This window comes from Thunnus albacares, chromosome 20 (assembly GCF_914725855.1).
Source record: "Thunnus albacares chromosome 20, fThuAlb1.1, whole genome shotgun sequence".
NCBI lineage: Eukaryota > Metazoa > Chordata > Actinopteri > Scombriformes > Scombridae > Thunnus > Thunnus albacares.
The window spans coordinates 7511878-7532454 of NC_058125.1; the positions used below are offsets into that span (position 1 = coordinate 7511878).

At 40.5% G+C, this 20577-nt stretch overlaps 2 protein-coding genes across 3 annotated transcripts; one reads left to right on the forward strand and one right to left on the reverse strand.

Annotated features, from left to right (window-relative positions):
• Nucleotides 1-867: 867 nt before the first annotated feature.
• Nucleotides 868-4003, forward strand: LOC122971196 (bone morphogenetic protein 2-like). The gene is made up of 5 exons (XM_044337741.1): nucleotides 868-2104; nucleotides 2376-2515; nucleotides 2721-2837; nucleotides 3022-3205; nucleotides 3435-4003. Exons 1-5 carry the CDS (start codon nucleotides 1792-1794, stop codon nucleotides 3848-3850), a joined length of 1170 nt encoding a protein of 389 aa, XP_044193676.1. The 5' UTR covers nucleotides 868-1791; the 3' UTR covers nucleotides 3851-4003.
• Nucleotides 4004-5284: 1281 nt separating this feature from the next.
• LOC122971195 lies at nucleotides 5285-14874 on the reverse strand. 2 transcript variants are annotated; one of them, XM_044337740.1, is made up of 3 exons: nucleotides 14729-14874; nucleotides 14548-14643; nucleotides 5285-12970 (listed from the first exon to the last, which is right to left on the reverse strand). In XM_044337740.1, exon 3 carries the CDS (start codon nucleotides 12844-12846, stop codon nucleotides 6520-6522), a length of 6327 nt encoding a protein of 2108 aa, XP_044193675.1. In that variant the 5' UTR covers nucleotides 12847-12970; nucleotides 14548-14643; nucleotides 14729-14874; the 3' UTR covers nucleotides 5285-6519. The 2 variants fall into 2 exon arrangements, with proteins under 2 accessions (XP_044193675.1, XP_044193674.1); XM_044337739.1 differs by having other exon boundaries at nucleotides 14548-14646.
• Between the last annotated feature and the right edge of the window lie 5703 nt (nucleotides 14875-20577).

Sequence of the window (20577 nt, forward strand, 5' to 3'; positions counted from 1 at the left end):
CCCTTTAAGTCTATCTGTGATCAGCACATGGTCAGTGTAAACATTTGAGGACATCCCACACACACCAGCAGCCCCATATATGTTCACGTGCCAGATGTCACACACAAACACACATATGTGTGGAGGAACACAAACATATATACGTCACAGAGAGACACATGTGTCTTTCAGCTCTGCTGCTCTTCACTGCATCTTAACAGGACTAAGTAATGGCTGCTCCAGCATCTCATTACCTTTAGTTCTTGGTTCACCCCCTAAAGATGGACAGTGCACTAACACTGTCCTGTGTGTTTTTTTCTGACAAATTTGTCATTAGCATTTGAGTAATCCCAGTGATTACTTTGTCTAACTTTTACTAGATAACAAAGTTGAAAGTGTGCCCTTGACTTCGGAATAATAAAAAAAAGGTTGGCAGAAAAAAATACAACTTCTGTTTCAACAAATCTAATCAGCATGTGATCTCCTGGTATCTTGTTTACAGTGTTTATGGCTATAATCTATCCTGTGGCCTCTCTGACAGCGCGGCTACGAAGTGATACAAGCCAGATCAGAGACGGACTATTCACTATAGGGCCTTAAACGTGAGTAATGGCCCTAAATGAGGGGATCATCATTCCTGCGTAATCGCCATGAAATTGATTAACAATGGGGGAGAGACTGGCTTATTGATCAGCATGATGATCTTGGGAATTTGATCCCTTTTGTTCGATCTGATTGATTGGATTGATCTCGGGCTCATGTTAACGGGGGAATACACGTCATGCTGATTTCGGTGTTAACTCTGAGTCACTGTCCACACAGTAACTGAGGAGGAGGAGGAGGGGAGGAGGGAGGGGGGCACGATGACCGGCGGGCGTTTTGTGGAAATGTGCGCATTAACAAGCAGCTTTTGAAAACGCGCTTCATTTGCGTCACGGCTCGTCTGTTCGTTTGCTCTCTTGGAACTGGCCTCGTGCTGATAACAGACAACTGGTGCAGAGACACATGTGGAGAAACGGCGACAAAACATCATAATGGAGAAACTTTATTTGGTTGGCCTACTAATTAGACCCTAATTCAAAACAACTGTAATGCAGCAGCGTAGCCTAATGAAAAATAGGGGCATGTCTGCCGAAAATTTACATAGTTTATCCATACTTAAAGATGAATCCTCCATATTTAATGTTAAATTAATTTATGTAAACACAAATAATGCTGTGCAATTATATGACACATTACTAATGTAGTTTTTACAGTTCTGTTATCAGTTTTTTTTATTTATTGATGCAAACATCATCCATACTCAGTATTAAAGGTATTTATGTGCATGGTCAAATATGAGTTATTTGGATACATATTAGGAAATATTATTTTTTAATAGTGTCAATGGTCACAGACTATCAGAATTAAGAACCAGGGTTATTACTTAAAAAAAAAAAGAAACCTGCATTAATAGTGTAAAAACCTCTACAAACATGTCTCTGCTTTCTGATAAATGTCTGTTTGGTTGAACAGGACAAATAAGCCAAATGGCTCCTAACAAACTGTAACCTGGACATACAAATTAAGGGAAATTAGTCGTTTATTTATTTTTATCTTTAAAGCTGACTCTCGGGTCATTACTTTCCTTTGTGTTTGCGTTTTGTTTTTCACCCCACCATCATCAATCACTGCCCAATCATCTCTTGGTGTTAGCTGAATACAGGGTCATCCTGTCATCAAAGGCAGCGGGGTCGCCTTATCACCCACCGTCCCACAGGTGTAGAGCTCAGTCCACGGCTCTCTCTCTCTCTCTCTCGCTCGCTCGCTAAAATGACAGCAGGAGCTCTGCGCGTCTGGTTCGTCGTCGCTCTCCAGCTCAGGTGCGTCACCCTGCTCGCCATCCCGCGGGACAGAGGGACGGCAGGCAAACAGGAGGGTTCGGACGCGACGAAGACTGTGAGCGAGAAACTGGACGCGTTGTTTCATCTGAAGGATTTACCTCGAGGTCCAACTGTGGCTCCTCACAAGAAGGCGCCTCAGTTCATGTTGGATCTTTTTAACGCGGTGACAGTGGCCGATGGGACGCCGAAAAGCCAAAAGGAGATTCTGGAAGGAAACATAGTGAGGAGTTTCGAGGATAAAGGTGATTAAAAGCTTGTCAAACGTACATTTACGCGTTGTTTTGTGAGTATGTATTCAAGAACATATATTTACTTCATTTAAATGATCTTTTTGCCATATGGCAGCACTAAATATAATAGATTAGAGTGCGTAATTGTTATCCAAAAGTGCAATTACGCATGATACGCGCGATCAGTTTCCCTGTTAAACATGTCATTTTAAAGACTGTTACTGTTATTTTAGCTAATTTTGTCGTTATTCTAAGTATGTGTTTGATGTTTTTCCGCCTGCAGGTCATGCTGGAGAGAGGTTTCACTTTTTCAACCTGTCGTCTTTTGGCAGAGAGGAGAGAATGATTAAAGCTGAGTTTCGCTGGTTCAGAAAGAAACAGAAGTTTTACCTCGGAAGGTCATACAGTCCTCATTTCTACAAGGTAAAATACTTTTTGTGTGGCATTTAATTTGCTGTCATGTGAACATATTAATTTTCATGCAAGTGATAATTTCAAGTCGTAATTTCAAGTTATGCTGCTTCATTTCTATGTAGACAAATGAAGCAGCAGCTTCATTGAGAATGTGGCTTTTGATGGTTTTCGACTCAGTTTGGTGAACTGACAGCTTTGTGTTGTGACTGTCCAGGTGGATCTGTATGAGGTGTTGGACAGCCGAGTGAAGCCATGGAGAGGAAACCTCATCACATCCAGACTGGTGCCTCTGTACACACAGGGATGGGAAGTCTTCAATGTCACTCAAACGGTAACCCCTCCTTATTTTCTCTTTCATTTGTTGTGTTTTTTAAGATATTTTTTGGTCTTAGTATTTGATATTTTACTGTTTCCCCATCTTTGTTTAAATGTTTATTCACTACTTACATTAAATTTTCTGATATAAAATACTATAATGCTGTTTTTAATCTGTTCAATTATGTTTTGACTCTCAGGTGTCCAAGTGGATCCGCAACAGTCAGGAGAACAACGGCATCCTGGTGGTGACAACACTTCCTTCTGGTAACTGGATGGAGTCAGTGGTTTCCTCATCTAAGCAGAAGCTGACAGACACAAACGCCTACCTGGTCATATTCTCAGACGATGGGAGGGCAGGAGCCTCAAATCAGTCATACTTGGGTAAGATGATGATTGTGATGTGAGCATGGGGGAATGAGAGGGAAATTTATCTTTTTGTACTGTTCCTTTCACTAGTGTACTCAATGAATAGATAGATGTTGAATTTAGTAAATTCATCTCTCAGTTGCCAAATTAACCCTAAACTAGCATTATATATTTTAAATCTAAAGCATAAGAAATACCTTTTATTCATGATATTATTTTAACCCAGAGTGTCCTCTCTCCACAGGACAAGCTCAACCTGCAGCTGCAGCACCTGAGCTCCAGGAGCACAGCAGCAGAAGGCGACGCAGAGCTCCAGATTTCTTACCCTATGGCCCCTCTCAGTCCTGCCAGCGCGTTCCCCTCTTCGTTGACTTTGAGGAGATCGGCTGGTCAGGATGGATCATCTCTCCCCTTGGTTACAACGCCTACCACTGCAAAGGCTCCTGCCCGTTCCCACTGGGAGGAAGCCTCAGAGCGACCAACCACGCCACTGTGCGCTCCATCATGCATGCACTCAAGCTCTCTGTTGACGAAGTGGAGGCGCCATGCTGTGTGCCTGACAGACTCCAGTCCATCAGTTTGTTATATTTTGATGATGAGGAGAACGTGGTTTTGAAGCAGTATGACGACATGGTGGCATTGAGCTGCGGCTGTCACTGACTGTCTGTGCATCTCCTGCACCCTTTAACACTGGGACAATGAGGGATGGGGAGATGATGGTTTTGCTTGAGTTGATAAAATACTGTATTTTCGTGCATTTGTTTAAATATTGTATTATTTTGAGAAATTAAACAACTATTCCCCAACTATTAATCTGTGATCTTTTGTCTAGTTTAGACCTGGGACTCATGACAGGATGCCCACAATGGACCTGAGTACCATAGTTGACAATATTTTGTTCCAATGATCACTAGTTGATATTATTTTTGTCTTACGCATGAATAGGTATTAAATTGCACTATTTGCTGCAGTTTGGGTAGCTTCAAAACTATATCTTATTTAACCCGGGGACCACTAGACCGACCTTAAGGTCTTCTGAACATCCCTGGATCCTGATTTGGAGTTCGGTCTCGGTTCGGTGACGCTGTCCATGGTGCTGAGCCAGCCTATGGTATCCTATTAAAATAAAAAATGACCAATTTCTTTACTGGAATGAAACTTGCAAGGATATCAGTACTTGGATTTGATTATACTAGAGCTTCATGTTAAGATAAATTCTGACCTCTCAAATGGGGATTTGAACCTTGAATACTACTTGTACAATTTGCATAATGCAAAGACAGATATTAGGAAAGTTGAGATGCCAAAAGTCTGGAACTGGATCTCACTGAACGGGTGGTAAAAGGCAGATTTGAAAGGCATGAAAGAAATGATACTGTAAAGAGTAAGGATTTGACGAGACTCACTGCCCATACAATCTTAATGAGAATTAAAATTAGAAACATTACATGTTTGTATTATTAGCTGGGTGGTCTACACAGTCATTCTTTTGTGGACCCTTAAGAATCAGGCAAATTAGTTTGAGTTTAAATTGTTTTCATCACCCAAACACACTCCGTCTTTGGTCTTTAGTTTACAGATTAGTGAAGGCCCCAAAAGTGTTGTTATGCATTCTGGCCTAGTTCACTCTTGTCTTTACATTATTTGACCAACAGATGGCAGCATAGAGCTCTACCTCAAGACTTCAAAACTACAATATAATTCTAATTCTTAAGTATCAGGATCAGGTTGTGATTGTGATTTGAAAAACTGAAATATGCAAAATTTCAAGCAAGAGAATTAAAAAAAAAACCAAACAAGCACCATAACTCTGTTCCAAATTATAAACATCCCATGAATTAATTTGAAATTTTGATTGATCAAAGAGTTAATCACCCAATGGTGAAAAACAATGGTGAACATGTGGTGTGTCATTGCTTGCTGAGAGAGTTATACAAAAAATGTCATTGTTACCTTGTTTGGCTGATAACTAAATCACCAATCATAACATCCTAATCATTATATTTAGAAACAACAGATTTAGCAGTAATTTACTTTTACATTTGGTTTAGATAAGAATGACTATGCACAAAAAGCAACAAAAGGACAATAAACATCTGTAACAACAGTTGTTTTTTTTATTGGAATGGATCACAGCCACAATACAGCCTTGCTTTACTCTAGTTAGAAAAATGCCAATGCAACAAACTTGGAAAACCAATTCTCCTTCATGTCCTCTGCTTATTAAAATTGCAATAATCCTAGTTCAATCTTTTAAAAAGTATAAATGAAATATGTGGTGTATCAAACATATTCAACAAGTGTAACTGCAATTTCAACTTTAGCATGCAAAATGTTTTGACAATTTAGTTGTGGACATGATCAGTTGAAATCAATAACACAAATGAAAGATAATAATTTTTTAATGAATTCTACTTGTTTCAAGTATCTAATGATAACTGATGTGACTGCAAACTGTCTTGTGGAAAAACAGAAATATCAAGTCAACAAACTTTGCACATAATAAAACAAAGAGACACAATACCTGAAAAATAGTGGAGACCCCAACACCACAGTAGTTGAACATAACAAACTCTCAGCATTTACAATAAATATTCCACATTTACATTCAGGTTACCCTCTCTGTTTACACTTAAATACATTATGTACATGGATCATCCATGTCTCTTATCTTTCTTGAAAATTGCACATTATCTTACACAAATCTTTCAACTCTATTCAAACAACTGCATTCAACAACAACAATCATTCATAAACAAATTCATTATTTCTTGTCAGTTTACACTCAAGTTTACACTCTTCACAAATCTGATAGAGACCTCACCCTCATAAAGCCCACACAACTTCTGTGTCTCACGAAACTTTAAGGCAAGTAAAGGAAAACAAGAATCAACAAGTTGCATTGAGAAAATACTTAATCTTGAAGGAAAAATCCACTCTGAAACACACTGTTGAAAATTAAACAGCTGTTAGCGATGTACCTTGCATTTCTGGGTCCATTTTGTTGCTTATGGAGTATTTTTCCTATTCTGTATACAGCCGGCCAAACATATAGATACAACAGTGTTCAACAGCATCAAGGGTTTCTTTCAAGAGTTGCCATTTTGTACCAGTGTAATAATAAACTAGAGAGAAATCCATCAGTGAAATGCTGTTGCTCACTAGAAATCCTTCAAAACAATGTAGGAAATCACTAGTAGACAAGACAGGTTGAAGGTTGGTACACAGAAACAAGAAGTTCACAAAATAATTCCTGGAATGCAAAGAACATCACAAATCAATGATACAAAACAGCATGAGAGGAGGGTGGATTTTTCCTTTCAAACCTATCAACTCGGACAGTCCAGCTCTTCAGTGCCAAGGAACTCCCCTAACATGTGGTCATGTTGACCGTAGACAGGCTCTAAATACGGATTTCCGTCCTGACAGTTCATTTGCTTCGACCTTTCTAGGTGTCTCAACTCAGACTCTTCTGCCTCCATATGAGGGGCTTTGATGGAGGCTTTCTTAGCCATGGGGGACAGAGGCACTGGGACAAAGCTGTGGTAAACAACCAGTGGCGGTTTCAAAACTTCCATGGGGGATGCCTTGAGAACAGCACCCTCAGGTGGCTGGACTGGCAACTGCACATAGTTTCCTGTTTCAGGATCAAAGAAGGTTTTTGTCTTGACCTGTACGGGCATGTCCACAAAAAAGAATTGCCCTGAGTCTGGATCCTGGAGGAGCTTTCGTTGAGTCATAGGGAAGGACTGCGTAACAATGGTGTGTTCGATGCTGGACTGGCGAGAAAGCTGGCTGGTGTGGCTGGTGTGGCTTGACTGGCGGGACAGGACTGAAGGGTGAGACACATCTGAGCTGTACGTGTCAATACTGTGACTCCTTCTCAGTGGGTTGTCTCTGCTCACCTTGTCTCTGGCTCTGCCTCTCTGCTGGAGCTCATCCATGATGGATTTCTCGATGCGCTGGCTTCTTGAATCAAGCTTTTCATTGTTTGACATATCGGCGCTGAGCCTGCGCTCCACTTTATCTCCTAAGTACCTATCAATGCTTTGCGACCGTTGGAATGGCCTGTCTGATATGGGTCTATCGCCAACATGAGCTTTGTACACAGGTACGTTACTAATGACCCTATCACTGCTATAATGTCTTTGCTCTGGCTTATCTCGAATGTGTCGGTCAGTCCTGCGGCCTTGCCGTTCTGCTGCAACTCTGGGAAGTGCTTCAGTGTTCTGGTTATTGTTTTTCACTGAATCAAGGCTCTGCCTTCGAGTCTTGCGGCTCATTTCTGTTCTGTTGTGATGCTGGTTTTCACTGTCATGGCCTCTTCTTTCACAGAGTAGTGGCTCACTCCTGTCATTGCTGCTTTTTCCATGGTGACTTTCATTGTGATGATGACCATCTTCCGTTTTTTCTCTCTGTTTTTTCTCGCTACTCTTGCCATTTCTGCTACTACTACTGCTTTTGAGCTCGGATTTGTGTCTATCCGATTTGTGTTTGCTGCTGCTTTGAGATGACTTGTGGGGCGACTTCTGGGCCTCCTCCTTCTTTATCCTTCTATTGGTCAGCTTCAAGGCTTTGAGAACAGCCTTTTCAGATTTGGGTAAGACAGTTGGAGGTTTGGGCAGGCCCATTTGGCTTTCATTACCACTGCAGGTGGACCCAGAGCGTTCACTGGGAACCTTTAATACTTCCCGCTCTGCTGGTTTATCAGCATTCACTCCCTTGTCATCAGCTGTGTCAGCTGTGCTGGCTGTTAAGCTCTCCATGCCTTCAGATGATGGAGTCACCCCAGAAAATCTGTCTTCCTCCTGTGGGACAGCAAGGAACCCTCCAGCCTGGGGTTTCTTTGGGTTGTCACTTTGCAGATTTGAAGAAGAGAGAGGCAGGGGTGCTGAGTGTTTTGATAAAATCTCTTTAGGTTTGAAGATTTCATCTGCCATTGAGGTGCTGCCACTGGTAACAGTTTCATTAGCCAATGGGATCTCTGGATTTTCCTTTACTTGATGTAACTCCTCCTCTCCCTTCTCTGAACCACTCAAACTCCCTCTTGGTGACCAGGGTTGTACAGTCTTTTTCAACTTATTACTGAAAGTGTTGTTCTTGACTTTGAATAAGGCTGGGACCCCCAAAGTTGGTGAGAAAATGTTAGAGGGTGACATTGGTGTCTGATTATTTTCATCATGACTTAAGCTTTGACCCACAATAGTATTTTCTCTTTCTTTGCCCTCCTTGTACAGACCTTCTGTCTCTTTTTGAGATTTTATTGGTCGCTTTACAAGCTCTGGCTCACTTTCATGATCACTTAAAGAATAATATTCCACTTCTGTCCTTTCTGAATCCTGTTTTGAGTTTCGAGTTGAAACATTTTCTCCTAACTCATCAAGTTCCTCCACCTCTCCAGTTGAGTTCTCAAGAGATTGGTCAACATTTGACTCAGTCTCAGTATTTCTGTGCAGTGCACTCTCCACAGAGAAGTAGGATGATTTTGAGGACAAGCTGGCTTGATCTGGTGGGCTCTGAGTAATGCTAACACCATTTACCAGGAGTAAGGGTGATATTATACCCCTGGGGATTTCACTGAGAGTTTCTGCATCCACATTTACTTCCTCACTAGCGGTATGTATTATGTCAGATTCTTCTTCTGCCTTAGTTACATGCTCATCTGGCATGGTTAAATTGTCTGGTTTTAAAGGGGCCTTCCGCTTTACTTTGCATGTTTCCTGTGCCTTAGCATTGTTGTTTGCAAATATGCTTTCCCTAGTGGGGCTCATGTCAGTTTGAACGTTATTTGCTTTATATTCTTTTTCTCTGAACTCTGGTGATAAACACAATATATTTTCAGATTGTTGGTACTCTGAAGGAGCAATGTTGTCACATATAACTGCATCAGTTCCGGTAGTGGATTTCAAATTTGCATTATTTACAGCGTCACACATCTCTTCATTAGAACTGGATTCACTTTGGCTTGGCAAAGCTTCTTTCGTGAAAAGGTCACTATCTACGTCTTGTTTTCCTGAGCCTGTGCTTCTCATCTCTTTTGCTGAGTGTGCCTCACCATTTTCAGGTAGGCCTATCCCATCTTTGTTTAAGATATTTTCTACAGCTACATCTTTCAAACTATCTGTCTCCCTAGTAACACTTCCATCTGTTCTATTCCCTCCTTTTTTGCTTCTAGGAGGAACAGGAGGAGTATCTAAGTTTTTGTCTTCATTTTCATTTATCAGATCCTCTGAATTATCAGCAACATAGCTGGGATTATCAGTTACTTTATCAGTCACAGATTTAGCTTTGTTATTTAGGAGTGCGTCAGGCTCATTGCCAACTTTGTCCATGCCTGGGAAAGCTATTCTGCCACCTGATCTGTGAGATTCACCGAGTCTAGGTTCAGTTTTTGATAGGATCTGTCTCATGTGATTGTGGTCTCTCAGATCACCTAACCTCTCTTTTAGGTCTTTTTCTTTTTCCTTGGACTCTGTCAAAGAATCTTTCATAGATTGTTTACGTTGCTGTACCCTTGTTACATAAATGTCATCACCAGCATTCTCCTCTAATATTGGATTCGCATCCTGTTCTGTCATTTTATTTCTTCTTATCTGCCTTTCTGTGATGATCTCTTCAAGTGCCAATTTGGCTTTGTCATAATTGTCATTTATAACTGCTTTGTTGACAATGACATTGCCGTCTATCTTTCTGAAAACCTCGGGCTTACTCTGCTCCTTCTCTTTCTTCGTAAATATTTCTCTCTTAGCTGATGTGTTCCCTCTCATAGACAGCATGCCCTTTTTAATATTCCTAAGCTCCCTTGAGATCAAATCGTTCTTAGCCCTCGCCTCCTCATCTATATTAACAACTCCTAATTTGTTCTTTGCATTCTCGTGAACACGATCACCAAGCCGTGCTCTCTCCAGCTCTTTCAAAGCATGCAAATCATTAATTATACACTCACTATCTCTAATTTCTCTGAGTGACATCATCTCCTCATCCTTCTCTGTTCTTGTGTTCACTTTCAGATCACCTTCCTCATACTTGCCTCCTTGTTCATCATCCATCACCGTGTATCTCTGACATTTTATATAATTGTTCTGTCTGGCTGAGAATACATGTTTTAGCCGCCCTCGTTTCTGGACAGATTCACTGTCTTTTGCTGGTGAATCTGATTTCGCTTCCCCCAAATCACCATTAGTGAGTTTGTCAGTGTTATGTGTTTGCTGTTTGTCAAGAGCCAATTGAATATCAGATTTAGCAAAATTTCTTTTTGGGACTGGCGGGGGCTCTTTCTTTCCAACCAGTGTTGAACCAGATGCTTCGCTTCCACTTTGAGATAAAACATCATTGTTTTCTGCTACTGAACTTTCCCGCCTGCTACTAATCATTTCTTTTGAATAGGCAAACATCTCATCTATTTCTTTTTCCCTCAGTTCTTCTATGTCTGAAATTGGTTTGTTGATGCTCTCTGACTGAGCTACAAATAGAACTTTACTTTTTGTTGCATTAATTGCTTCCTTTGCTGCTCTGATGACATCCATTGTCCTCGTGGTCTGGCCAGTAGTATCCCTTTCCTTAGAACTAAAAGGCTGTGTGCCAGAGTCTTTTTCTTTTATGTCTTTTGCAGGCCATTTTGCCTTGTCCGGTACATTTAGTGGTCTTTTCCCTACTGATACATTTGATGACAACCCCTCTTTCTCAAGTGCATGGGGTGAAATTATCGGTGAACGATCTTTGTTGACATTTAAAGTATTTGGCGAAAGCCCTGTGTTTGTTGGCAGTGCTTTTGGAGAAAGTTCTTTGTTTAGTGTGAGTGGTGAAAGTTCATTTGTCTCAGCTGGTTGGTCTATGTACTCAGGGGCACTGGTACTCAGGGGGACTTGGAGATATTTCATATCACTGTTGACAGGGCTGGATTTCTTGTACAAATTCAGGGAAGGATAGTTTTGCTTTTTAGCGATGGGACTTTTGTTCTTTTTTGAGTGTATAATAGAGGAGATGGGATTTTCCTCACCATTACCGGCAGCCTCCCTTTTAGTTTGCAGAAGATTTGATAGCAAATAATCATCTGAGAGAGGCTGATTAATATCATGCTTAGTAAGACCAACAGTTGGGGATTCCAAAAGGGGACTGCAAACTATCTGTCCATCTTTAAAAATGGCAGGAGTGCTTAAGCCAGAAGCATTGCCATCAGATCCAGCTTGTGGATGTTTCAGATGATCTGATTGCGGAGATTGGGAGCCACTCTCAGGTACTTCTAATGTTTTGAATTTAGGTGGGCTATAACGGCTTTTTACCCTTTTCCTGTTGTCTTTGAGGTTGAAGAGGATGCTAGAGGCAAGTGATTTGTAGCTATCTCGCTTAACTGGAGGTTCAGGGGTAAGTTTGGCCTCAGAGTGTGGTCTTAGTGGAAGGTCAAGCGCAGAGGGGGAGAAGACAGCTTGCAGGATTTCTGATGTTTCTGTCGGTTGTCTGGAGGGAATGAGGGGAGTCATCAGCTGGCAGATGCTGAACGGAGTAGAGGCCACAGAGCTGACTTCCTCAACTGCTTTCACTTCCACAGATCTCGCTTCCTTTTTGAGCAACAAAGGACTTTCATTCACTGTTGATGAACAGTTGTCCTGAGGTGGTACCCCTAGCTGACTGACTGAAACAGTACTGTTTGCCCTGGACCTGTTGCGCCTCCAGGGGGCAGCACTCCCATCACCTCTGTCTGATGACTTCTTCTCAGCTGTAGTAGCTGAGGGCTTTGGCAGGACCTTCGGTGGTGAAGGGGGAGGGATGGGTTTAGGAGCAGTGGGAGGAGGGAGTTCAACTGCTGCTTTCTGGTGTGACTGTGTCTCCTCTGTATGCAGAGTCTCTTTTCTGTGTGCCTCTGTCAGCTCCTTGTAAAACGGCAAGTCGTACCATTTAGGGATATTATCTGTAGGGAGAATAGAGGTGACTGTGTCCTCTTGGCCAAAGGGGAACTGGTTAAAATCTCTCCATGTTTGGAAAGGGCTGAACTCACTGTGAAGGAAAAAGTTTTTGATATTAAGTTTCCGTAGTTTGACAGTGGATTTCCCATTTTTGATCTTTGATGATTTCCCTGAGAGAAGGGCATCTTTGCCTGTTTTGTTCGATGAACCATCACTGGAGTGATGTCGATGATGGTTCTTGTGATGTCTGTCTGTGAGATTGGTGTGATAATCCGAGGAGAATTCCGATAGCTCCCTTTGGATACTGCGAAGTGCCGACTTATCCCATGATTCCCCATTAGAGTCTGTCATACCTCCATTTTTAATTAACATCCCCTCACAGCTTTCCTCTGTGGCACTCAATGCCTTGAGGAAAGACGACATGTGGGATATGTTCTTCTGCTGTCCATGGCTGGGCACCAGTTTTTTGTCATTTTTATTTTGCCCTTGCTTTTTAGATTCCTTATGATGAGTCTTTTTAAGGGGTTCCCCCGCCAATGGTTTGTGGCAGCTGAAAGGTGAGTATCCATACAAGAACTCGTCATTGTAAACTGCGTCATCTCCAATGCAAAGACTTCGGAAGGCTCGATCAGTGAGAGTGCTGACCTCACGATCAGTCTCGTCCATGAACAAGTCAGTGAAGCCATTAGGGAAGCGATGGTGGAGCATGCTTCCCACCCGATGGCTCATGTGTCGCTTTTCCACACAGCTCATGATGTCAACAACTGTCTTTCTGTCTCGTGCATCACCTGTCCCGCCTCCCCTACAGCCCTGTAGATCCTTTGGTTTTCTCCCAGCTCAGGTTGACATCAGAGAGGTGATGGAATACGTGAACTTCCTAAAAAAAGATAGCAAAATCAGTGTCAGTGTTTAGACCAGTCTGCTTACTCACACACTGTATATAGCTAGCATTTCAGCATTTCTGCAGTTCAAAAACTCACAAATAGGTTGTTTGAATGACATGATTACTATAAATGGTTTTGAACTCTGTAGTGCACTGATGACCTTTATGTACATGACACGTGCCGGCTTCGGCCATGCTGTCACTATGCAGGCAGCAGACAAACACTTCAAACCATGCTCTTGTCTATTTAGAGCACTGTATGGTGCCTTAAGTTGTAAACACTATGCACACTGTAGGTGTACATGTAGGAGAACAACTATTACTCCATTTATAGGAACTATATTAAAAAAGAACTTTTCCATTGTTCATGTGAGTGCATTTTAAAGGCAAGACTCACACTTCACACAGGTCCCCTTCAAATGCAGTCATATCTTTTTCACATTTAATGAATTTGTACAGTTAATATATAGACAATTCCTCTGCAAAGCTTTAGGAGAATAATCGTGCCAGCAAGTTTACACCACAGAGCCTAGGAAATGCAAGTAAATCATCACATCATTCACAGTGCGCCTCAGCAGCAGCTGCTCTACTGTAGCTTACTTTAGCTATCTGGGTGAGGTCTTAGAATAGCTCATTAACCCATTTATATGTCCTGACCTGGGAGCATAGCCACTGGCATATCACTCAACTTTCCAACTATCCACACAATCATTATTCTCCTTATAAGCAGATAAGGTTGATTGAGACAAATATAACTGTAGAAATTCCATGTATCATTGTACTGTACGTTGTATCTGTACATTAAACTGTATGATGTAATGTACACATAAAATAGTTCGAAAGTACTCGCAGTTGTCAAGAGCCATTCATGTTTATATAATCCGGTCACAGATTATATGAAGAAAAACAGTGGTGGGTAAATTAACTACAGCCCAAAAGACAAATTTTATTTATTTATTTATTACTATTATTAAGGAGCTCTAAACCCAGGAAAAATTACTGGACCAAGTGACTTTACTGTATCTTGAGCTTGACCTACAGAATGTTTTCGCTTTCCAGGAGACTTTGGTGGCCAACAGCTCTCATAACCTAAGATCAGTTAGCAACCACGGTACTTTCCCAGCATTGCTTGTGTATTTATACCTAAGGAATGAACTAGCCCATTTGGCTACAGTGTATACATCTGCAACCTTAGGAAGATCATTTTGTATTTTCCTAACTGATGTACAAATATTACAATGAATAATGTAATAATGGGGAATATGCAATGATTTTATAGCAATAAGGAATGAACTAGCCCATTTGGCTACAGTGTAAACATCTGCAACCTTAGGAAGATCATTTTGTATTTTCCTAACTGATGTGCAAATATTACAATGAATAATGTAACAATGGGGAGTATGCAATGATTTTATAGCAATAAAATACAGACATGCTCTCTGTCTCTTGCACATTTGGATGATAATGTTTAGCCCAATATCTAAAATATTAACTATCTTATCTTATATCCATTGTCAAGCAGTATTTTTTATGTCTTTGTAAACATCCATATAATCACACTGCTCCCTCACCTTGGTGATGGGTCTTTCATGCTGACGATCCAATCTAGACTGTGGTATCAAACACAAATCCTCAATGTAGAATCCAAGAATACGGTGCAGAATCACCTGCTGAGAATAAATTCTAGTTAGTGGTCGTCATTCCTAGTAAACAAACACTTCTTTTAAAGTCGAAGAAACAGAGAAAACTCACCAAAGTGAGTCAAGCCCTCAGATCCATGTTCAAATGCACTGGTGTGGTCAGGCTCCTGATAGCGAGCTCAGAAGATACCAAAATAGACGCACAGGTCGGTGTGGCCAAACTGAGCAGGAACACAGGACACAGCTAGCTAGCTCACATTGGAATAACCAGTGGGTGTCGAGTGGCAGGGCAAGGCAGGCCAGCAGGATGAAATGGACACTGTCATTGGTTATTTTTGTAACCAAGCAGTAAAGGCTGATAGGCTCCTTCATGGACCCTCTCTTTACTGTTAGGCACCTTCAAAATGATGACAGAGGGCCTTATTGTCAATGAAGATGAGGCATCTATCATTTGTGTCTACATGGAGACAACACAAAGAGGTGTGTGTACTTACCTGATTGCCATCACCATTGGCTAACTTTTACCTATAATTTTAGCACATCATTTTGTCTCTGTCACCCGGGGAAACAAGCTCTCTGATATAGGCCATTGCATCACAAATGCCAAATTAGCAAGACAGTCCCTGAGGTGGGGATTGGTATCTATGGAGGATGTCTGCAGACTGATATGACTATGGCGGGGCTGGGTTAATTCTTGTTGTTCAAGCTCTGTTTACCATGTTGTTATCATTAAGGTGTATGACTGGGTAGTCTAGTTTTAGGACCAATGCAGCTGTTGTTGCTGTGAGATTAAGCTGAAATGGAAGGGGCATTTTGTTGACTTGTTACCCTTTGTGAGTCAGAGGAAGTCAATGGATGAGGTCACATGTGAGGGTTGACCCTGTGCATTCCCTAAATGGAGAAAGTGTTAGTGTTGGTACTTTGTGTCTCAGCTTGTTTTAAAGAACATGCTCCCTGTTGTGTGTCCGTCAGAATACTTACATTTAATGTAAAGGTTTGTTCTTCTATGTACTACCTTTTTCATCACTACTGTTCATGTGCTACCTATTCCATTGGTTGTTGGAATGCTCATTCACCAGCCACATCACCATACTGAAGTAATGAGTTAAATTATTCTTGAATTGTACTTAATGGGGTTACATATCGTTTCAAAAGTGTATAGGCCTGTAATTTGAGTTTTTAAAGCATGAAATCAACGTCTCTGCTGAGCCCTCCAGGACCCAACAACAACTCCATGACTCCATGGCTCCAACATCCACAGTGCTGTGCTCCATCAAGGTGCCATATTTAAGCCAGTCTATTTCTGTCATGTTGTATTTCATAAGGTAACAGCCTGCCTCTCTACAGACTGCACCTTTCACACCTCAGTTAGTCAAATGCTAACCTTGCATGTTAGTTGACTAGCTTCAGGCAGAAAGATTTGCTATGTTCTGCAAAAATGGTATTTACATTAGACCAGTGTTAATTGTATAATACTTTATCATATTTAACTACTTTATTTTATTCTCTATTTATTCGGTTTTATCCAAGCTGCTACACTGAGGATTGCTGCCAAACTGTATTTCGTTGTGTATTAATATCTATATTATTTCATTGACAAATAATTTTCGTCAACATTTTTTCATTGACAAAAACAAGACAATAACTGAATAAAAACTAATTTATGATGACAATAACTATAACAAAATCTACTTACACTTTTGTCAACAAATAAAAATGAGACAAATGACAAGTTGGGAAGAGAGCAGACATATGGATGAATTTCACATTTGATGTCATGGAAAACAAGACCCTTTGTAAACCGTAGCAACAATCACAGGTAAAAACACAACTAACTTGAAGTTACATTTGCATATGAAATCAAGCTAACGTTATTTTATCAACTAACTTGAGCTGGTGTGTTTTTGTTAAACTTGTAATACAATACAAGCTAAAAGAAACTACCATTGTCCTGTACTGATTAGAGAAGTGAATGACCCAGAGTTGCTAATCCTAGATTGTAAATTAAAAGATTGATTGACACAAGATAGTAAGATAAAGTTTCACTGTCCTCAAATTGAAACAAATATGTAACAAATAGAAGAATGCACATCTGAAGAAATGTTTACATTGAAATTTCAGTACCACACTGACATGTCAAAAAAACGTTAAACTTCATGTTCACATTAACTTAATGTTACAGTTACTTAATGTTAGACATATGACGAGAGAAACGAGCAGAAATGTAGTATAGAGACAGATTGCAGCTATGTGTGCATGTGTATGAGTGAGAGAGGGGAGGTTAGGGGGTGAGAGAAAAATCAGGATTTGATTTCTTTTTTCCCTTATTCAGCCTCACAGATACAGAAGAGTTCCAATGACAAGACTGGGCCACTGTGTGCAAATAAAGCAAATGCATCCAAGCAGAATATTTCAACAGCTCTTCTAAGTGCTTCTAAGTACAGAAGTGACTCTAAAGAACAACCTACAAAGGAGGAGGGCATAGCAACATGGATTGGGTGCACAGGATTACTGGTCACAATGAATGAAGATGAGGACTTTTTTCCAACGATGGAGACAGTAGCGTTTATCAGGGAGAGTAGGTGTTATGCTCAATGTGTTATTTGGTTATTGTCTGAGATGGTCATTTGAAAAAAGCAAGACCTTATTCTTGTTTCTTTTAGCTTATATGAGACTTGGTTTTATTTGTATTTGATTTTAAGATAAATAGACATATTGCGTGTTCAAACCTTAATATCATACGATAATAACAAGGAGTCTATAATGAGTTTGTAGAGCAATCCATGTATATACAGAAAATTAACTGAAAATTTTAGAGAAAAAATAAATAATGCATTACACTTTAAGTAAACCTCTTAGATTTTAGTCGATTAAAACTAGACTAAAACTAAAACAATGTAGATGACTTAAATATGACTAAAACTAAATGGCATGAAATAGGTAAAAATATCTCTTAAAACTGCACCAGTTCTGCCTTGATATGCAATGGATACAAATCAAATTCAGTTAATTGGTCAAATATAAATATTGTGTAAGATGGCATGTTCATTTTTAAAAAGGTCTCTGCATTGTTTTGGTATAGACTTACTTGCTAAGCAATGTGGGGATTTCATGTAGGCGGAGATGCTGTATTTGAGAGCATTTCTCTTTTACTGTCTGGAGTCATGTCTGGCTCAAAGTAAGGCCTCATATGGGCCTCCCTCTGCTTCTCCTCTCACACCAGACCTCTTCCTCTAATCTGTTTCACACCTTTCTCTGTTTGCTTCCAACCCTCCAACAGCAAATTAGATCCAGTGCTTGTGCCAGATTGCCAGATTTAAACCATATGCCTTGGCCAAAAAAACTAACCCATGCTATAATAGTAGTTAAACTGAAACTTGATCCACAATCTGTCTTTTGAGTATGAAATACTTGCTGTAAAAAGTTTGTAGTTTCATTCATGTGGACATTGTGGACAGTGCTTGGAAGTAATTATTGCTGTTTTTCTTAACAAATAGTGTAAGAGAATTTGAAATTCAGTAATTAAATAATTCATATTGGTAATCCTCCGTTACTTCAGAGAACAGACTGGTCTTGAATGGGCTGGAAGCTAGCTATTCCCCAAAAGAAGATATATACGCCTTCTGGTAACTCCATAGCTGTTGATGTTATTCATATGTTGTCTTCTTAGTTAGCTAGCTAGCAACAGATAAGCCTACAGTCAGGAATCACGTGCCTTTTGTTTATAGTTTGGAGGGCTTTAATGTGAAGAATTCTGGAGTCCTGCATGCATTCACCAGGGCTAATGCTTGCTGTTTGTGATCTGTAAATACTTCTAAACCTTGGTTGTATGCTTGTTAACCAAGCGGCAACCTCCGGGGCTGAAAAATGAAGCCAATGTGGAAGTGCCAACAAGTTCCTCGAATGGCCACTTGAGGCTGGCTCCAAAAGCAAGTCAATCCCCATAGAACCCCATGTTAAAATGCCCAACTTTACAGCAGAAATAAACATGTTTACAGCCTGGTACAAAAATCGGTTTTGGTCTATGGTTATAGCTAATTTCCCCATTCATGACAACTGTACAGGGGGTGATTTTTTTTATAACTCACCCATTTAAATTTTATTAAGCTGTAAAGTTATGCATAATGACGGACATGGCTGCTTTGAGTGACAGGTCTGCCAGCCGGTAGGTCGCTTGTTTCAGCCATTCAGCCCGCCTTTTTGCCCATTTTGGATTGGCCGAGAGTGAGGCAGAGTCAGTCACTCCCAAGATGGCGACAGCCAGAACGGCTCACTTTGAGCTTCAAAACTGCTCTTCAGAAACCAGTGGGTGACGCATGGTGACTACGTCCATATTTTATACAGTCTATGTTGTTAACACATTAAGACAGGATGCAACATTATGTCTAGTTTTCTAATTCTACATGTTAAGTACAGAAGATGCAATGTGTGGTTGTGATGGTTTTGGAGTTGTTGGAGCATACCTTTGATGGAGTTGGGTTGAGTAATGTGAAGTAATGTAACTAAATACCCCAGCTGTTGAGGAATTAGTAATGTAACTTTTTCAGTGAGTAATGAATAACTGATTACATTTTTGAAGTAGCCTAACACTGTTCATGGCATACTGCAGTGGTAGCTTGATTTTGAGCCAGTGCATGGTTTACATATGGAGAATTATACTTGAGTAGAAACTCAGACCAACAAACAAGTTCCAGAGCCAAAGTCCAAGGCAAGTTCATAATTGAATAAAACAAATCCCATAAAAACAATGACAGCTGCTGACGTTACCCTAAGTCCTAACAGGTATAACCTGACACGTCAGATAGTTTCTTACACAGAACCATCTGAGAAGTCATCCATGGAAACTGTTTGGAAAAGAGCAGGCACATTCAAAAAAAAACTTGGCAGGTGATTGGATAAACCATCTGTCTATCACTGTCTTACCTTGAAGCCTGACAAGATGGATTCTCGCATGATCTTGTGATGTTGTGATCTCACAAATCCAACTTCCTCAGGAGGTAATAAGGTACTCACTCAGGTTTTTACATAAAATGTAACTCCACAAACCAATTTACTTAATGAATGATGAGCTTCTTGGTCTTGGAAGTAATGCTTGTTGTTGAATAAGATACCTACTGGACATACTAACAACTGAACCTAGAAAGGTTCAAAAAAATAAACCACCCTCCAAGCTCTTTCAATGCAAGTATTGCACTTAGTAGAGCCCCATGCACAACGATTCAACATGAGGAGAAATCCTCAGCTTGACAGGACCACCGTGCCTGTTTATGGTTACAAAGCTATAAATTGACAAATGCTGCTCAGGTTAAGGGTTTAGTGAACAGTGAACTTAGGCTAGAGAATGAGCAAAATAGGAGAGAACATGCACAAAACCAAAACATGTGTAGTGCTAGCTGGACAGGGTTGTGTGTGAGAATTTATACAGAAGTTGTAGAGCTACAACTTGATGGATACATGACTGTTTGGAACATACCACACAGTATAGATACAGTAGAGAATTATAAACTTCTACATTCATAAAAGATTTGACCAACAATTCAGTTTGCTTTGGCTCATAATTACTTCAGCTACAAAGAGAACAAGAAAATAGCAGACACAGTGGTTTGGACAACAGTATCCCACAAATAAAAGTAGCCCAGTGTGGCAGAGACAAGATCCAGCCTTTGTTTGTGTCATCATGACTGACACCCACATGTGTTATGCTTGGCTGTGAAGCCACAGGGAGCTGGTAAGCAGCCTGGCTCATGCTCGTTCATGCTCGCTGAGAATTGGGACAGGCAGCCAGGGCGGTAACTGGCCTTCAAGACTGACAGGCTAGTAAACCCAGGTATGGAAGCTCTAGGACAGCTGGGGCATATCAGGCACAGCCAAGATATGAAGATTTTTTTCACATATAATGACATATAATACACAAATCATTGAGGGATTAAACATAATCCAACATAGCAGACTGATACAGGT

Bases quoted from the DNA above. Each gene is read 5' to 3' on its own strand.
- LOC122971195 (XM_044337740.1), bottom strand. From the start codon at position 12,846: ATGAGCTGTGTGGAAAAGCGACACATGAGCCATCGGGTGGGAAGCATG.
- LOC122971196 (XM_044337741.1), top strand. From the start codon at position 1,792: ATGACAGCAGGAGCTCTGCGCGTCTGGTTCGTCGTCGCTCTCCAGCTC. The intron at 2,516-2,720 runs GTAAAATACTTT...GTGACTGTCCAG, and splicing joins ACAGTCCTCATTTCTACAAG to GTGGATCTGTATGAGGTGTT. The intron at 2,838-3,021 runs GTAACCCCTCCT...TTTGACTCTCAG, and splicing joins TCTTCAATGTCACTCAAACG to GTGTCCAAGTGGATCCGCAA.